This window comes from Myotis lucifugus, unplaced genomic scaffold (genome assembly GCF_000147115.1).
Source record: "Myotis lucifugus unplaced genomic scaffold, Myoluc2.0 scaffold_0, whole genome shotgun sequence".
NCBI classification, from domain to species: Eukaryota; Metazoa; Chordata; class Mammalia; order Chiroptera; family Vespertilionidae; genus Myotis; species Myotis lucifugus.
Window position 1 is genome coordinate 45,160,238 of NW_005871048.1, and position 19,003 is coordinate 45,179,240.

The 19,003-nt window shown below is 43.0% G+C and overlaps 1 protein-coding gene across 1 annotated transcript in view; it reads right to left on the reverse strand.

The window, feature by feature from the left end:
• Nucleotides 1-19,003, reverse strand: part of RGS7BP (regulator of G protein signaling 7 binding protein) — a 92,173-nt gene that overhangs the window by 5,071 nt on the left and 68,099 nt on the right. The window contains exons 4-5 of the mRNA XM_006081412.3: nucleotides 12,899-13,046; nucleotides 9,528-9,598 (exon numbers count right to left, since the gene is read on the reverse strand). Coding sequence (XP_006081474.1) covers nucleotides 9,528-9,598; nucleotides 12,899-13,046 — 219 coding nt within the window. The remainder of the gene's footprint in view (nucleotides 1-9,527; nucleotides 9,599-12,898; nucleotides 13,047-19,003) is intronic.

Genomic DNA, 19,003 nt, shown 5'->3' on the forward strand with positions numbered 1-19,003 from the left:
GCTGCAGCTGCGCTCATCAGCTGTGAGCCTGGCTTCTCTGACTACCAGGGGGCAGCTCCTGTGTTGAGCATCTGCCCCTGGTGGTCAGTGTGCGTCATAGCAACCAGTTGTTCTGCCATTCGGTTGATTTGCATATTAGCTTTTTATTATATAGGATGTGTATCAAGACTGACAGTTGTCAGAGGGGAGGAGGATTGAGGGGCTATGTGAAAAAGGTGAATGGATTAAGCAGTACAAATCGGTAGTTACAGAATAGTCACAGAGATGTAGATTACAGCATAGGGAATATATCGTGATAAATAAGCATGAGGCCAGGTGGCTGTTTGAGGCAGTGGGGGGGCCACTCTGTAAAGTACATGATTGTCTAACCACTATGCTGTTCATCTGAAACTAACACAGAATAATATTGAATGTAAACTGTAATTGAAGAAAAAGGACTGACCCTTGTATCTATGCATTCATTACAGTGAATGAGAAACCTTTTGTGCTACTGAAATTCTCTTCACTCAGTCTTTATATATATATTTCACTTGTGTGAGTACTATACACACACATAAGCATGTATAGTACTCACACATGAATAGGAAGTGTTAGGAATGATAAGAAAGTGTTAGGATGTTAAGCAAAGAACAGGCTGCCTATTAAGGATGACTGCTGGTTTGGGGCATCTTTGTTGAGCATTGGTGACACCTTAGCCTAGCCCAGAGCTTGTCTGATTATCACCCAGGGCTGAGGTGACACAAAAGCTCAAAAGTTGTTGCTTTCTACACCATAGGAAGCTGACCCCTGCAGTAAATGCTAAAATTCACAGAGCAGTAAGTATGCCTGGAACAGTCTGAAGTGAATTAAAGTCCAAGGAAAGATGTCTTTCCACATTGATTAAAATCCTGTCTCTGAAGTAATGAGAGCAAAATGGACCGTTTCCCCACTCATTCTAAACTTTCTGGGCTACTTCACTTGAGCTTGTTGAGACATCTTTGATTTTTATTACAAATGTTTGAAATTTTTGTAGCATCTTTTCTCCAAAGTACATACACTCACAGAACTGTAACCTAAGAGAATTATAAATGTGAAAATAAAAAGTGAGAAAGGAAAGGGAAGGAAGGAATGCGTAGGCGAATGTGAAAAAAACAGACTAGGAAGTTCAACCATCAGTTATTTCAGATCTCAATCATTCAATGTTTAATTCTTGGATGCTACTTGAGCCACTGGAGTTCTCTAAGGCACAATGATACCATGTTTCTATTGCTCAAATTTCCTTAGCTAATAAAGGATTTCTTATATAAATGATATGACAAGAAATAGGAAGACATAAAAATGATTGAGAAGTTTTCAGCCATGGCCAAGCATATCAAAAGGTTGCAGGTTCAATTTCCCATCAGGGCACATACCTAGCCTGGGTGAGGATGGGAGGCAACTGATCGATGTTTCACATTCTCTCTCTCTCTCCCTTCCTCTCTCTCTAAAATCAATAAACATATCCTCTGATAAGGATTTAAAAATATAGAGAAGTTTTCAAATAATAATCTGAGTTTAAAGCTATGTTCTTAGGTAAAGTAAAAAAAAAGTACTAATAATGGCCAGTAAAAGACCTTCAGTTAACCCAGTGGTTCTCAAACATTAGCTTCCGCAGCATAGTCTGGGGGGCTTATTAAAGCACAGATGGCTGGCCCTACCTCCAGAGTTTCTAAATTAGTAGGTGTGTGGTAGACCTGAGAATTTGCATGTCTTACAAGTTCCCAGGCCTGCCGATGCTGCTGGTCCTGAGACCACACTTGGAGAGCCATTGAATTAGCCAAAGTGCATGCTCTGTATCAGGTATCGATGGATCCTAATAGAAAGATGGTCCTTGGCCTCAGGGACCTTCCTTTGAGTAACTATGAGGCTTCAACAGCAATGCTGCAAGAGAGATACAAATACAATGTTATGAGAATTCCAAGTGGGGAAGTTACTCCCAATTGGAGGAAGAAGGAAGAAGGAAGAAGGAAGAAGACATTCGTGAATCCACAGAGGCCTTGGTGTTCATGGTGGGCCACAGGGATGAGGAGAACTTGGACATTTGGTGAAGTAGTGGGTAGGCATTCTAGATGGAGAGAATAATGTGCACAAAGGTAGCCTGACTTTGGGCCCAAATAAACAGTCCAGCCTGGCTGGAATGAAGGGCATATGAAGGAGGGGATAGTACAAAACAGAACTACTAAGAATTCCCTAAATATGGCCAACCTCCCCCTGCCTCTCTGTCTTCATATATGCCATTTCTTTTTCCAAGGAAATTCCAACCCCCTTCTTCAAGATTAGCTTAAGCATTTTCCCCCCTGCAAAGTCTTTTCTGATGGCTCCATGCTTCTGCATTCCTTCTGTAAACAAATGCCACAGCCCTTCGCACATACCTATCTGCTTCATACCGTCTTTCCTAGCATCCTATAAGCAACTCTTCATAGAAGCCTTAGTAAATTTACCCTTGCTGCGCCAGCTCTTCATCTCCCACACCCTCCTCAAACCTCCTTAATTAGGCTTCCAGGCCCCAAGTTCCAAGTAAGCTGCTTCTGCCAACATGATGTCATAAGGCTCTTCAGATTTTCTTCTCAGTCCCCCTGGTAAACTGCTCCTCTCCCCTCAGGGAAATGCCTTCCAGGACTCTTCTCTGTGTACATTATCCTTGGGTGGTCTCAAGCATTCTTAGAGCTTCAGTTACCATTATGCTGCTGATGCTTAAATCTGTATTCCCAGTGCTTCCAGTTTACATGTCTCACCTCAGCATAAGACTTGTATTTATATCCACTCTTCACCACTGGGAATTGCTCTTGGAGCTCCCCCTTTGTCTAACACTTCAATTGTCTTCTATCTCTACTGCTCCTCCTCTGTTCCCTCTAACTTAGTGAATGACACCATTATTCACTCTGTTTTCCAAGTCTGAACTTAGGTTTCATCCTTGATTTTGCCTTCTTCCCTATGCGGCCCATCCAGTTGGTCATATCATTTTCTTTAGCCCCCTGGCTTTATCCTAATTAAATCTCTTCAATGGTTTCAGGATAAAGTCCAAACCTCTTACTATAGCTTCCAGGGATCTTAAAGATATAGGCCTACCTATCTCTCTAGTCTCTCTCTCAAGCCTCTTTTCTAACTACTTTCCCAACTAATGAACTTCTTGTAGTTCATCAAAATGCCCCACTCTTTCATCTCCCCAAATGCCTTCACATATCCAGGATCTTCTGCCTAGACTATCTTTTTTTCTATCTCTTTCTTTGGCTAACTCCGATTCATCCTAAGAAATCTCAGTTCAGATACTTTTCAAAAAGTAATTATCAATATCCCCCCTATTCCCAAATCTGGCTAGGTGAGAATACAATATGCACTTGTAGCAACCTGTGTCTATGGCATCATTATATTCTAAGCACCACTTCCTTTGTCTTTCCAGTTGTGTGTGTGTGTGTGTGTGTGTGTGTGTGTGTGTGTGTGTGTGTTGTTTGCAAAATTTATATGTTCTACCCTGAAGATTCCATCACAATTTCTGTGATGGGAGGCATATGTCATTTGAAAAAAACTTCTAAGGTGATTCTTATCTGTTCTGTTGAGATGGAGAGCCTCTAAGGGGAGAGACATCCCCATCACCTAGCCCAGCATTGGACATATCATAGGTGCCCATCATGTGTTGAAAAAGGATGGCAGGGCAAGAAGCTTGCTCTTCCTTCAGTAGACAATGAGCAGGCAGTTCAGGTTGTGAGTAGGGGCTCAACATAATCAGAGTAACCCATTAAGAAACTCATGCGTGATCAGTGATGTGTGCGTCAGACTGGAGGAAAGAGGGATTGCATGTCACACTGAATCCTGCACAAAAGGTTGTAGACATTACAAAGGGTATGGGGCTACCAATAAAACTGCCCAGAGTAACATTCAGGCACTAACTTGAAGCACAGCAAATTTTTATGGCAGGCCCTGGGGGAAGGACCCACAAGGTCACTTCCAGGCTTGAAGATGGCATAACTGTCCAGTGTTCTTTTGTCAGATGTCAGACTCTTCTGTCTGACACAATACGCTGGTTCTGGGTATGGGGGTCCAGATGAGAGCACATCAGGGGTATGAATCTGGGGAATTGTTCCTAGACCCAGTTTCGTCTGGAGTAGGACTGTCCACAGGAGGAGACCCATTCTAGAGCAGATACCATTCCTGACGAATTTGTGTCAGACTTATTCACATGCACGGTATTAACAACCAAATTCTAGGCAAGAGTGAATGTACTAACACACCCCCACCGCATTTATTCAGTCAGAATTTTAGAAAAGGTGAAACTGTCTTTCAGGCTAAATTTATTCCCACCGATTTGTTTTGTCTGATTACAGCCTGCATTCAGAAGATACTTGTCCTTCACTTTCCAATCTCCTTGCAGCCTTTGTCAGTGACCTTGTGGGCTCTCCACAGGTGTCTCCATTTGTAATCCATTTGACACAGCAAGACAATCATAATTAATGAAGCTCCCTACAGCACTGCCAGTGACCCAGAATGTAGGACAGGAGAGTCACTGAAGCAGTGGAAAGAACGCGGGCTGAGAGCCAGGAGATCTGGACACTGTCTGGAGGAATAGGGTGGCTCACTCTTTCTTCATGAACCTCTTTGTCTCCAGTCTTAACCTGAAAGGCCCTGTCTAAAATGAAGGCATAATCACGAACCATTAAAATCTCTGCTCTTGGCCACCTTCCGTTATTTGCCAGTGAAAGTCAATTTAGAGTACACTGTTGTTAAGTCAAGTTTTGCTTGTGGCAGGAAGGGGGGGGATCTGATTAAATCTTTAAGTGCCATGATAAATGCAGAACAGTTTCTGGTTTGAGGACGGGGATGGAGCCTGGGGACCAGGGGAGCTGAGCATTTCCAGTGTGGGTTCCCCCAACACTCACCTGGCAGGATTTTCACATGGTCAGGTTTTGAGGAAGGAAAAAGAGGGACAAGGAGTAGTATCTTTTCCCCTTTTTCCTTCTGCTTCAAACATACATAAATGGAATAAAAAGAGAAAGAAAATAAAAAGCCAAAAAGAAAACAGATGTCTTTCTATAATAGTTTCCATCCAGTTAGTATTGTTTTGACCATAAGGTCCCATAGAAGAGAAATGGAATAAAACTGTCTACATTTCACCCCAGACCATTTCCTGTATATATTAACCTAGACCTGTATAAGAAACAAATCACCTGGAAGGTGATGAGGAAGTCCCTGTGGTGTAGTTCAGCAATAAGAAGTCAGAGAAAGGAATCTGGCTGATTTGTTCATTAAAATGGTGCCATATGCATCTGCTAAAAAGCGTTTCCAGCTCCAGAGACTTGTTCCCCTTCCCTGGGGCCTTCTCAGACCCTGGCCCAGACTCACACCCCTTTCTCTACTGGTCAGCATACAGTGGCATCATGCTGCAAGCGGCCATTAAACATGTAGAGAACAGAGATGTATCTTCATATGCTAAGGGTTCCCATTTCTCCCACAAATGAAGAAAACTGAATTACCCACAGGACTTCCCTCATTTAAAAAAATATTTTAAAATCCTATTTCATCACTCCCTCCATGAGAAGTCCTTGCCTCTCATAGCTTTTTCCTTCTACTGGAATTCCCCAAATTGATTCAGGGTTCAAGTCCTGGGTATCATTTATTTGGATGACTATTCTCTTTTTATTCATATTTATTTAATTTTATTGATTTCAGAGAGAGGAAGGGAGAGGGAGAGAGAGAAACATCCATGATGAGAGGGAGACTCATTGATTGTCTGCCTCCTGCACGCCCCGTACTCGGGGTCAAGCCAGAAATTCAGGCATGTGCTCTGACTAGGAACTGAACTGTGATCTGGTTCATTGGTTGATGTTCAACCATTTAGCCACACCGGCTGGGCCTCATTCACGTTTTTACTTACAGTATCAATCTTTAATTACTATTATGATATTTAAAATCAAATTATTTTTCTGTTTATAAAAGTGATATAAAGTTACACAAAAATATTTAATTTATACTTTTTATGATTATAAAAACATTCTAAGTAAGTAAAATGAAATTTTGTTTTTCCATTAATGCATGGTTCAAAAACTGTTGGATGAATTTTCACCAAATGTAGAAGGGATGTTTGGGATGGCCTGGTTTAGAAAAGAGGCTCCATGGCATGCATGGGATTCAGACGGGGCACGCTGGGCCGTCATCCTCCTGGGCAGCTGGACGTGAGGTCCAGTGAGAGGCCTGTGTGCTGCTAATGGGAGTAGATTTGCCAAACACATTAGGAAGCTGAGGATAGCTTCAGACATGAACCCCACACCCAAAGTCTTGAGAATCAGTGTTCTGAACTGCAGGCTCAACCTTTCATGGATGCTACATCTCATCAGTGGTAACAGGGACTGCTGTCTTTGATGATGACTTCGAGTTTTCCTGAGCTGAGTTGCTGGGGCAGCCAGTAAATAACAGTAACAATAGTTACATCAACAATAGCAACAACAATATAGTAAAGCATTTGGGAATGTTTGCTCTCTGTAAGGGTGGTAATAGGTATGTGACATGCACTGCATCATTTAATCCCCACAACAATCTCTGAACCAAGTGATACTGCTATCTCTTTTTCAGGGATGAGGACATGGAAATCTCCAGAAGTTAAACAACTTGTTCCAGGTCATAAAGTTGGTAAGTGGCAGAGCCAGCATTCAAATCCAAAGTCCCTGATCCCAACCACCGGGCTTATTTCTAGCAACAGACTCGCATGGTGTGGTCACATGTTGTGGTAAAACACTGCTTCCTTAGAACTGACACCAGGTCACCAAAACACTGCACCCATGGCTCAAGCCAGTTAGCCTTGGTCACCAGGCTCTTCAGTTATCTGATACACCACATCCCCAGCCTCTTATTTTCTGACACCCGCGTCCAGCCCATGGGACTAAGGCCACATTACTCCCTGGCCTCCTTGTCTGGTGTTCTCACTTCCACCTCTCCACCTGCTGCCACGCTGCTTCCGAGCAAAGCGGCGCTCCATCTCTGCTGCCAAGTCCTCTCCCTCCTTGCTCAGGGGCAGGCAGCACCCGGTGCTCCCTCCTGCCCAGGCTTTGCCCAGTGGGAATGATACTGTTTAATTAGCTAGTTATTAATAATAGGAAATGAGCAAAGGGGGGAGCCAGACATTATAGGCATGTCATTTGGGCAGCTTCACCAGGAGGCTACAATTTCACACTCCCCAGAGAACCACCGGCCCATTCCCCATAGATTACTGGGGGAAGGGACCAGACAAAGGGGAAAATGGGTGCATATACAGGAAAGTTGGGGTGACATAGGGAAGGTACCTGGCAGTCAAACTTGGGAACAGAGATCACTGGCCAGAGTGGGCAGGGCCACTGCAAACCTGCAAAAATGTGGGAATGCATAATCCCCTAGACAAAGGAGCTAGTCCTCTTGTGTGACTCCTGGAGCTCTCCCCTGGCTCTCTGGTTCCTTTGGCTTTGCTCCTGCCCGTGTTCCCTCCATAGCTGCATGGCCCAGGGTCCTGGGGACCCACACACGATGGACTGATAGACTGCAACTGTGAACACCAGTTAAGCTAGCCTGCTGCTGTACTGGACTGTGCGGAGATGGAATGGAAACTCGGGCCCTTGCTTTGATCTTAGCCCCGCTGAAGGCAAAATGGGACTTGTTCCTTAGTGGGACAAAGAGAAATGGGACCTTGGAAATGCAGGTGTGTAATTCCAGAGATATAAAGCTCTTTTACAATATCTCATCCTCCCCTGTGAGTCTCAGAAAATTCTTTTCTTGGGATATCTCAAGAAGCCCACTCCTATAGCAACCCATGGAGACACGGAGATCTCCCCACAGGGAACAGAAACACAGGAGTTTCTTACCTCTAAAAATCCTCTCCCGCCCTCTATGTACCAGTCTCTGAAGCTGATGCTTCACTTAAGGCTGCTCCGGCCATGTATGGTTAGGGAAAGTGCTTACCATTATTATTAGTCCCTTGTACACAGCTTCAGACCTTGGGGCTGCAAAGTTGGGTGCAGATTTAACAAACATTTCTTGTTCATGGCCAATGTTATTCTACTATGTTCCAGGGTTGCTTTAGGTACTGGAGATACAATAGTTAACAAAAGCTTACAGCATTCCCTCCCTCATGGAATATCCCTTTTCCCTTTCTGGGTTAGGGTGCATACTCCCATAGAATAGTTCTGGAGAAGTACTGCCTGGAGTCATCTCCCAGTCTTTCTACTTATAGTCTGTGTGACTTTGATTAAGTCAGTTAACCTCTCTGTGTCTCAGTTTCCTATAAATTGGAAACATTCATAGCATTCCTCTCAATGATGTTGTTAGAATTAAATAAGTTAAAATAGTTAATAATCTACAGTAATGTATTTAGGACAGTAGCTGTAATATTGTGACTTATAATAAATATATATTTGGTCTTCCTCCTAAAACCCTTGGAATTTCTTAAGTGATGAGAGCTATAGAGGTGTCTTTTGTTATGTTAATGAGGAAACTTTTGAAACCGCCTAAGAATTGGAGGCGGGTTCCCAGGGGAAACAACTGTGAGATTACAAGGTTGTAACTTTTAGTCCCAACCCTGACCTCTGAGAAGAAGAGAGAGGCTGGGGATTGATTTCAATAACCGATGACCAATGATTTAGTTAATCATTCCTGTACTGAAGCCTCCATAAAAGCCCAAAAGGATGGGGCTCTGAGAGCTTCCAGGTTGGTGGACATGTGGAGATCTAGGACGATCTGCATACTTTCCCATACCTTGTCCTATGTATCTAGTCTATCTGGCTATTCCTAAGATATGTTCTTTTATAATAAACTGGTGATCTAGTAAGTGAAAGTTTTCTCTGAGTTCTGTGAGCCACTCTAGCAAATTAAACCCATGAAGGGGGTTGTTGGGACCTTCAATTCATAGCCAGTTGGTCAGAAGCACAGGTGACAACCCTTAAATTGCCATTGATATCTGAAGTGTGTGTGTGTGGGGGAGGGGCAATCTTTAGGACGGAGCCCTTGACTTGTGGGATCTGATATTATATCCAGGTAGCATCAGAATTGCTAGGTGGTATAGACATCAAGCCTAGTTGGGTGCTGAATCACAGTGACACACTTTAAGTTCCCCAATGTATGTTAACTATTACTGTTACTTTATTTAGATAATTAAATGTGTAGATGGAAGAGATCTTCCTTTGGTAGTATTCTCCATTAGGCTATAAACTTCTTAAAAGCAAAGGCCAAGACTTCAGTTCTTTTGTGTTTGCCACACTTGGTATTATAGTGCTTCCACAGCTCTGGCAATAGGTAACTGCTCTTGACTGACAGGGCCAGCGGAGGACACATCTGCTTTGAGGTCAGGATAGATCTGGGATATCTTCGGGCAAAACTGTGTTCACCAGAGGGATTCCATTCTTATTATCACATTTTTTGAGAAAAGACAAAGATACACCAAGTGCTTTCTGTTGTTTGTGTAAGAGAACTTGCTTTAATTTCTCTTGAAACACGTCCCAAGGTTCTCATGTTAGAAAACATCCTCTGCCTCAAAAGGAAATGACATGACTCACCTTGATTTTTCAATGGTAAAGGCATAGTTTCCCTGAGTTTGCTTAAAAGGTTTTTCATTTCTCGCATGTCTCTGTAAAAGTGATAGAAAGAAAAAATCGTCAGCTGTAAATTCTGGAAATGCAATCTCAGTCTGTTCTGTGATTCAACGGAAGGACAAGAGTCTGTGCTTAATTGTACTAGCTCTAGTTGCAACAAGCAAATATTGAATCTATTTTGCTTTTATAAGAAAAAAAAACAACCCAAGATGAGTGACTCTCGGAGGAAAGAGAACTAGCCTGGCCAAGATTTCTCTGGGACATTCTGCTGCAGAAGCCCTCATCTCTGCCATGGGTTGGACTGGCCAAGATCAGGAAAGAGTCTCTGGTCACGAGGATAGTACTTCAGATTTCCAGGGGGAGGCGGAGGACACACAACTAGAATAATGGGGTTACCCTGGGTAAAGCTGAGGCTGGGTGCTGGTCAGATGGCTGTTGTGGTTGTGTAGGTTCACTCCCTGTTGCCTCTCTTTACCGGGATTGGAATTTGGTGTAACACAGGTGTTAAGCATTCACAGGGCCAACTTATTAAACTGACTTGGAATGATGGGAGAGAGTATGACAAATTCTAACACTGTCAGAGAAGAGCTCTTCATAGTGGATGAAACAGAGAGAGAGAGGGAGAGAAAGAGAGAGATGTGACAGGGGTTGGTGGAGGGGGTGGTGGTGGTGTGGGACAGCTGGGCCTTCCTCTAGACACTGGCCTGTATGTCTGACACTGCATACCTCCAACATCCTTCCTCATCCCAGACTACCTATGACCATGAGACCACAGAGCTGGAGAGTCAGAAGCCATCTTCCTAGAAGGAGGAGGCAAGATGGACTTTTCAAATCTTTGGGATAGTGGTTCCTCATATGTTCAGCAATGTTTATCCACTGGAGTCAGCACTCTTGAAATCCCAAGACATAGTGGTGGATTTCATTTGAAAGAGCAAATATCAGATACATCTTTTTTGTTAGGCAAGCAATAGCTGGCACCCAGGATTTAAGAGAAAAAAAAGGTTTTTTTTTTTTGGGAGGGGGATAATCTTAAAATGAAGGATATACTATCTATTAATCAATTTTTTCCCTGCCATTTGAGGAAATGAGCCATATTTTAATTTTACATTTAAAATCCCTCAGTCCATGTCATGAAACACAATTGTTCTGTTGAGTATAGTTTGAGAACCACTTGTCCTAGGGCAGTGGTTCTCAACCTTCCTAATGCCGCGACCCTTTAATACAGTTCCTCGTGTTGTGGTGACCCCCAATTTCATTGTTACAAATTGAACATAATTAAAGCATAGTGATTAATCACAAAAACAATATGTAATTATACATGTGTTTTCCAATGGTCTTAGGCGACCCCTGTGAAAGGGTCGTTCGACCGCCAAAGGGGTCGAGACCCACAGGTTGAGAACCGCTGCCCTAGGGAGACCCCTATGGGCTCTCCTCCTCAAGTATTGACTGGTATGTGAAAAGGAACTCGGGAGGAGCTGTTGGGAAAGGAGCAGAAAGCAGCCTGTGGATCTGTAGAAATATACCCGTATAAACACGCAGAACACTTTCCACAGGTGTAAGGATTGTCTCTGCAGCACTGCATATTGCTAAGCCCCAAAGGGTATTTCTAGAAAGAGAAGTGGGGGAGAGGGAGAAGGAGGACAGGGCCCTGCACCCAGAAACACAAGGGCACCCCATGTTTTCCTGTGACATTCCCAAGGGTTGATGGGATGGTGGGTGGTGGGCAGGCACAAGGTGGGAAAGGGCTAGTAATGCAGTATGGGAGGCAAGGTCTCCTTGGAGAGCACCCTTTCTCAGCCTTGGACGCTTCATGGGAGAATCACCTTTTGCTGAGCCCTACTCCCTGACAGCCTGATTTGGTTGGTTTATGGTGGGGTCCAGTCATCAACGTTTTTAAAAAGTCCTCCTGGTGATTGTGCTGTGCAGCCCAGTGTGAGATCCTAGGGCTGAAAAACAGAGGAACTGTGGAAGCCACCCTCCCAGACAGGTCTATATTCCTGCTTCTCTCAGTCATTCCCATCTCCTTCAACCTGAATCCAGGCTTTAGGATGAACTGAAACACGGCCAGCTCCTTGGGCTATACGCCCCTATTGTTACAGCTCGCCATAGCTTGCTTCTGCAAGCATAAGGGCTTGGATGTGGCTTCTCTGCAAAGCTTCAAAAAAGGAAAAAGGCTTTGCTGATGGCTGATGCCCTGACCACAGCCCTCTGGCAGATATTTCTTCCTGGGCATAGAGCAAAACATTTTCCATTTTATAAATTAAGATAAATCACTCCCTCATCATTTGTCTATAGTTCTAGCAAACTGTGCCAAACAGCTTTATTGTTTGAATTGTTGGATTTACAAGCTTATACAAAATCCAAGTTTTATTAATAGTACATAATTACCACATGTTTCAATTTTCTATAAACACAGAAATTCGGCAATTAGCTTTGGAATTATATTATGATCTGAAAGTAGAACCACAATGGCTATAAATGCCCTCGTGTGTTACATTTCTAAAAATTAAAAAAAAAAGTTTATTATCTTGTCAATGACTCCCCCCCCCCCCACACACACACACCCCACACACACACTCTCACACCCCACAGAGAGCGCTGGGTGGAAATGCCCAGCATTCATTCAGCTGCTTTGTGCAGGCGCTGGGGACATCAGTAGCAAAGGACAAGATATTAGCTTGAAGGACAATAAACAAGCACCTTGTCCTTCTGCCTCACAGAATAGCATTTTTAGCATCTAGATGAGACATGGCACTTATCATTGCACCCTTCCCTCAAGTGAAACAGAATCACTGTAGAATCTCTTCTTCCTAAGAAAGAAACTCCCTGTCTAGCAGTGAGCAACTGCTCACTAAGACAGATGCATTAACTCGCTTTGACCACTAAGGGGCCATCAGCTACATTCTGGGAGAATAAGAGAAGGGAGCCCAGCAAAAGGCTGTTTGTGAACTAGACAGCATGCTCAGCCCCTGCGTGGCAGTTAAGCAGGCCATTCCAAGCATCTGAAATCCGAGAACCTCCCAGAGGCATCTTGGCACAATTTGGGGACCCAGCCCACTAGATAAGCTGTGACGGTACGTAGATCCAACTTTCTCCCTTGCCAAGGAAGCACACTGTTTTATTTCCATGGAGACGCGATTGTGGTAGAGTGGGGTGAGCAAGCCTGCCTCCACAGGAGGTTCTGCTGCGGTTCCATGGCAGTTTGGACCCCTTAACTTCTCAAACCAGTTTTCTGAGCGCTCTGTTTCTGACTCTGAAACACAAAATCTTGACTCTCTGCAGCCCAGAGGAGTGGAGGAGGATTGGCAGTCTATTTAGGGTAACTTCCCACTTACCTTTCAGTGTTCTCAATGTCTGTGGAAACCTGCCAGGCATGCTGCTGCGTATCTACGGGGGATGAAGCGGAGTCCTCTAGAGCAGGTGGCTCAGTGCTCTCTTCAATTTTGCAATCCAAACTCTTGGTTCCTCCGCCAGGCTCCTTTCCTAAGGGGCAGGGAGGTGGGGCGGGGGTAGGGGGTGTTGGTAAAGAGGAGACAGACAAGAAATCATAAGTGCAGCTGTATGCCCAAGATGTCATTACAAAGGTTGGCTATGCTTTGGACCAAATGCTCCATTAACACTAATTTCTGAATACTAAAATAATTGATGTGTAAAAATAAATGTGTGTGTGTGTGTGTGTGTGTGTGTGTGTGTAGCATGTTTGCACAACATTCTGGGAAAGATAGCTTGAGGTTGATGCAATTTGAAGATCAAAAGTAAAGGTCCTGTCTTTGATGGAGTGTTGGTGCTCTGTAACCCATTCTTGGGGAGTTAGATCAGGAGAAGGAGATAAGCAATTAAGTGGTGATGACCTATGTAGCATTCATCAGCCTAGAGTAGAAATGAGCCTCTGAATATGCAGCCAAAGCACAAACACAAATTCACTGATGAGAACTTTTGATCATTTTGTGTGGACTTTATGCACATTGATCCTGGGTAATGGAATTGCTTTTCCAATTTTATGGCATGCTGTTGGGTGGAAATTAATTAAGCACACAATTTAGCATATTACCACTTCACAGTGGGAGGGCACTGACCTCTTAAAAGCTTTTGCCGTGTGCTTCCTGGGAGAGCGCAGCAAATGCAGTCCATTTGCTCCCCACCTCTGGGTAGGTCAGCGTAGGATGCTAGTCTGTGAGATTGAAATGCCTTGGGGAATGGGGTATGGCTTGGGCAGCAAAGAAGATACACACAGATGGACTTCCTTGCTCTGTGGGCTCTGCCTGGCTTAGGGGCCACAGTGGCCCCTGTCCTGCCATCAGGACTATAGTGCCCAAAGGTTTTACTCCTTATTTCAAAATGAATTCACCTCCTTATTTCAAAATGAAATATATCAGGTATATTATTTTATATTAGTTTCAGGTATACTAATTAGTTTCAGGCATATTAGCTTTAGGGAACAGGTAGTATAATGTTCCTTCTTGGAGTCCTCTCTCTACCTTCCTCATAGGTACACCTTTTACAACACAAGCATCAGTAGAATCCAATTCATGACCACTTTGTTTGCACTTACTGCCTGCAATAATTCTACTTTTATAAGACAAATACCATTCTATAGCTTTTTCAAAGTAAAATAACTATTCATGTATTCCTGAAACGCCTATGAGATTGTAATGGCAAGCACTATCCTCCTTTTCCTCATTTTCCAGACCTAGCTCTATAATGTGGATGAACAAGAATAGCTCTTGAACGTTGGACTTGAAGTTTAGTACTTGTGTCAGCTCACAAACTCTCTGAAAAAATTTCAGAATGTTATCTTTAAATTTTTGAGTTATGAAAGGACTCCGAAATATGTCTAGGGATGGATTCTTATTATATTAACTAGAGGCCCTATGCACGAAATTCATGCAAGAGTAGGCCTTCCTTCCCCTGGCTGCCGGCACTGGCTTCCTTCTGGCACCCGGGACCCAGGCTTCCCTTGCAGCCTCGCCTTCATCGGGAAGATTGTCCGGAAGGATGTCCGGTCTAATTAGCATATTATGCTTTTATTATTATAGATTTTTTTGGCATTTGATTGGCATTTGCAATCAATTTCCTCCCTTTTTTTTGTTAATCCTCACCCAAGGATATTTTTCCATTTTTTTTTTTTTTTTAGAGTGGAAGAAACAGGGAGAGACATAGAGAAACATTGATGTGAGAGAGACACATTGATTGGTTGCCTCCCACAGGCACCCTGACCCGGGTCAGAATGAGCCTGCAGCCTAGGTACGTGCCCTTGACCGGAATCAATCTGCAGGCTGCCGCTCTATCCACTGAGCTAAACCGGCTAGGGCAATTTCCTTCTATTTCTTATTTTGAAAATTAGCATACCTACAGCAAACTTTCAAGAATGATACAATGGACACCCAGATATTCTAGTTTCAACAATTGTTAATAATTAGCCATATTTTCTTTTATATTTCATTCTCTCTGCTTCTGTCTCTCTCATCTATATGTGTATGTACTGTACATAGGTTTCATATATTATATTGATCATATATATTTTTTCTATATAAACAATTTAGAAGTAAGTTGCAGACATTAATGACACTTTATCCTTATTACTTCAGCATATATTTCATAAGGAACAAGGATGTTTTCCTATATAACCTCTAAATAATTATTGTATCCCAAAAAATCTTTGGTTAAATATGAGTCAATGCAATTTGGTACAGTGCCATTATTTAATAGTCTATATTAAAATTTCCATAATTGTTCCAATAATATCCTTTACAGTTTTTTTTAAAAATCAAGGGATCCAATTAAGGATTATGGACTGCATTTAGTTGTTCTGTTTCTTTATTTGCCTTTTATTTAGAACAGCACCCTTATCTTTTTTTGGTCTTTCATGTTATTGATATTTTTGAAGGAAGAGTCCAGGCCCGGTTGTTTTATAGAATGTCTTTCATATTGGATTTGTCTGATTATTTCATATGTCTAGATTACGAGTAAATCTTTTGGCAAGAATATTATAGAAGTGATATTTTGACCTTCTTACATTGTGTCAGAAAGCACATGAATCAGTTTGTTCCATTATTAATGATGTTAGTTAAGTGTTATTGATTGCTTGGTTAAGGTGGTTTCTGCAAGCTTTTACCATTGTAGATGTAGCATTTTCTCTTTGTAATGAAATATCTATGGAGAAATTTGTTGATATGTTATGGCCTTTTCTATTTAAATCTTTGTTTAGGCTTTAGAAATTTTTCTCTATTTTTGTTGATTCTTCTTTCTATTCTCTCTGTTCTTTCAGAATTCCATCTATTTTTCTTAACTACCCCGCATACTCCATAATTATTTTTGAGGTAAATTCTGGGATAATACCATGACTTGATTTTTCATTTCATTATTTTAGGCTCTCAGTATGTCCATTAAAATAATTAAGAACTGTGAAGGGTTTGAGATTTTCCTCTATCTGTGAGTTAGCCTGCTACAGTTTAATAGATACTGGAAGAAGACATGAGACTCCTGGGTCGGAGACAGCTTATTACTCACACAATGGCAGTAGCCAGAGTATCAGCATTGGTTTCTTGAGTCCTAATTCCCACAGGGAGATACAAAAAAGGCCAGATCTTATCCATACATCCAGGAGCCTGTGTGACAGAACAGGAATGCTGAGCTTAGGGATTTTGAGTCTTTTTATAAGCATGTCTGCCTTTTGCTCCAGAGGGAAACATTTTCATTATACTGAATAGTAAGCATGCTTTGCTCCGGAGGGAGACACTGTCTCTATTTCCCAAGGTATTTACTAAATAAACATCCTTGAAAAGATAGTGTAAAACAAGGGACAGTCAGTGCCTCACTTTGCAAGATGTACAGAAATGCAAGAGACTAAAGGAGAATTTCCTTCCAACAGTAATTAATCCAGCTATTGCATTTTTATTGGTTGATACCATTTTTGTTTCCAATGAATGTGGCTGCTTCCTTCTGTTTGCAGACAATGATTGTTTTATGGGTATGACAGACTAATAAAACCTTCTGAGAATACTGATTACATATATTTTGAATTCTTCATCTGTTTCCACTTTAAAATTTGTTCTTCAAGTATCAGTTGTTTGTTTTTTGAATTTGGCATTTTCCTGTCAGGGTATTGGTTTTTCTTAAAAATCTAGTCATTCCTGATGTCTATTTGATACCATTGTAAATAACCTGGTTATTCATAAGATAAAAGGAGCAAAGGAAAGGCCAAATAGTATAATCATTTATGCAGTTTTGCCAGGAAACGGCAGTTGAATACTCCCCATGAAGCCACCAGTCTGTCCCCCACTGGGGAAACGGACTAGACAGAGGAAGAATAGGCGCATGCCCAGTAAAGTCTAGGTGACATAGGGAAGGTACTTGTCTATGGCTCACACCTGGGAGCAGGTCATTGGCCAGAATAGCATGGCCACAGCAAGCATGGGAAGATTTGAGATACTTTAACTCCTAAGCAAAGGAGTTTGCTCTCTCTTCCTCTTGCCTCTTGCCTCACACTCCTGCATTCACCCACAATTCCCACAGCCATGTGGGCCCCATACAATAGACTGATGGACTGTAGCTAGCCTATTGCCAAACTGGACCCAGCTCTACTCTGCACATGGGCTTTGCTTTTAGCTCTGCTGAAGCCCCAGCTGCACATCTTCCAGGACTGGATTAAGGGAAATGGGACTTTAGAAACTGAGGGATGCAATTCCACACAAATAAATATCACTCATCCTCCAGTGCGAGTCTCAGAAAATTCTTTTTCTTGAGATATTGTAAGGACCCCACTTCCACTAGCAAAGGAGAAAGACCACCCACACATTTCTTTGATAACATATTCAGATTAGCCTTTGAGGACATCTGTTTGCCTATCATTCTGATTACAATATCCTCTTTCTGGTTATTGTAGGGGAGGGGCAGGATGTGTGGCTGGATAAGGTGTGTTTAAAGCTTATAAAGGGTGCTTTTTTATTTTTGAAAAGAGGTTTTAATTTTATTTTTCAATTATGGTTTATATTTAGTATTATTTTGCATTAGTCTCAGGTGTACAGCATAGTGGTTAGATCATCATATACTTTACAGAGTGTTCCCCAGTATTTCCAGTACCCACCTGGCACCATACATAGTTATTACAATACTAGAGGCCCAGTGCATGAAATCGTGCATGGGTGGGTTCCCTCGGCTGGGCCAGAGATTGGGGCCTAACGGGGGGAGGGCGGCTGGCATGGGGGAGGGACTGCGGGAGGTTGGCCAGCTTGCCCCCCCCCATCGGGGCCATCAGGGGGGATGGCCAGCAGTGGGGAGGGACCACAGGAGGTAGGCTTGCTGGGGAGAGGAGCTGTGGGAGGTTGGTGGCCACCACCCCCCCAATTGGGGCCGATCAGGGGGAAGGGCTGGCTGGGGGGAGGGGCCACAGAGGTTGGCTGTGGGAGCACACTGACCACCAGGGGGCGGCTCCTGCATTCAGCATCTGCCCCTGGTGGTCAGTGCGTGTCATAGCAACTGGTCAATAGTCATTCCAGTTGTTTGGTCATAACAGTCGTAAAGGCTGCTAGGCTTTTATATATATAGACTAGTGGCCCGGTGCACAAAATTCGTGCACATTAAAAGGGAATTAATTAGAGGAAATATTTTAATATTGCTATTTGCCCTTTATAATAGAAGTGTCAGAGATGAAAGAAAATTAGTAAAATATATATGAAAATATCCCTCCTGTCAGTGTCTGGGGCATGCTACAGGACCCAGAGTCAAGTCCCCACCCACCAGCGCTCCTCGAAATCGTGCAAGACCCAGACCCAGCCGGACCCCGGTCAAGCCCCACAGGGCAGGGGGCACAGCCTCAGGTCCCCATCAAGCCCCGCCAAGCGAGGGGCATGGCCTCAGATCCCCCCGGCCCAGCCTTAGGTCCCCCAGCCCCATGAGGGCACGAGAGTATGATGACCATTTGCATATTAGCTCTCTAATATATAGGATTATTGTCTATATTCCCTATGTTGTACTTTACATCCTGTGACTATTTTGTAACTACCAATTTGTACTTCTTAATCCCTTCACCTTTTCACCCAACTCCCACCCCTCTGGCAACCATCAGTCTATTCTCTGTGTCTATAAGTCTGTTTCAACTTTGTTTATTTTGTTCTTTAGATTCCACATGTAAGTGAAATCCTATCATATTTGTCTTTCTCTGGGTGCTTCTCATCAGCCTGTTCTGGGGGTCCCATGCTTGCGGAGTTTCCTGTTTACCACTCCTATTCTAATGAAATATACTGAGCAATTTACCCTGGGAAAAAACACTGGCGTCCTGTGCTTACTTTCTTATTTCAACAGCTGTCCTTTTAGAAGCTCAGGTATTTTACACTGTGCTCTGCTTTGCTGCAGTCCTCACACTCAGACCAGGCACTTTCCTGGGGCAAGCACTGATGCCCTTTGCTCAGCATGGGGCAGCCCTGCTTTTCGACTACAAC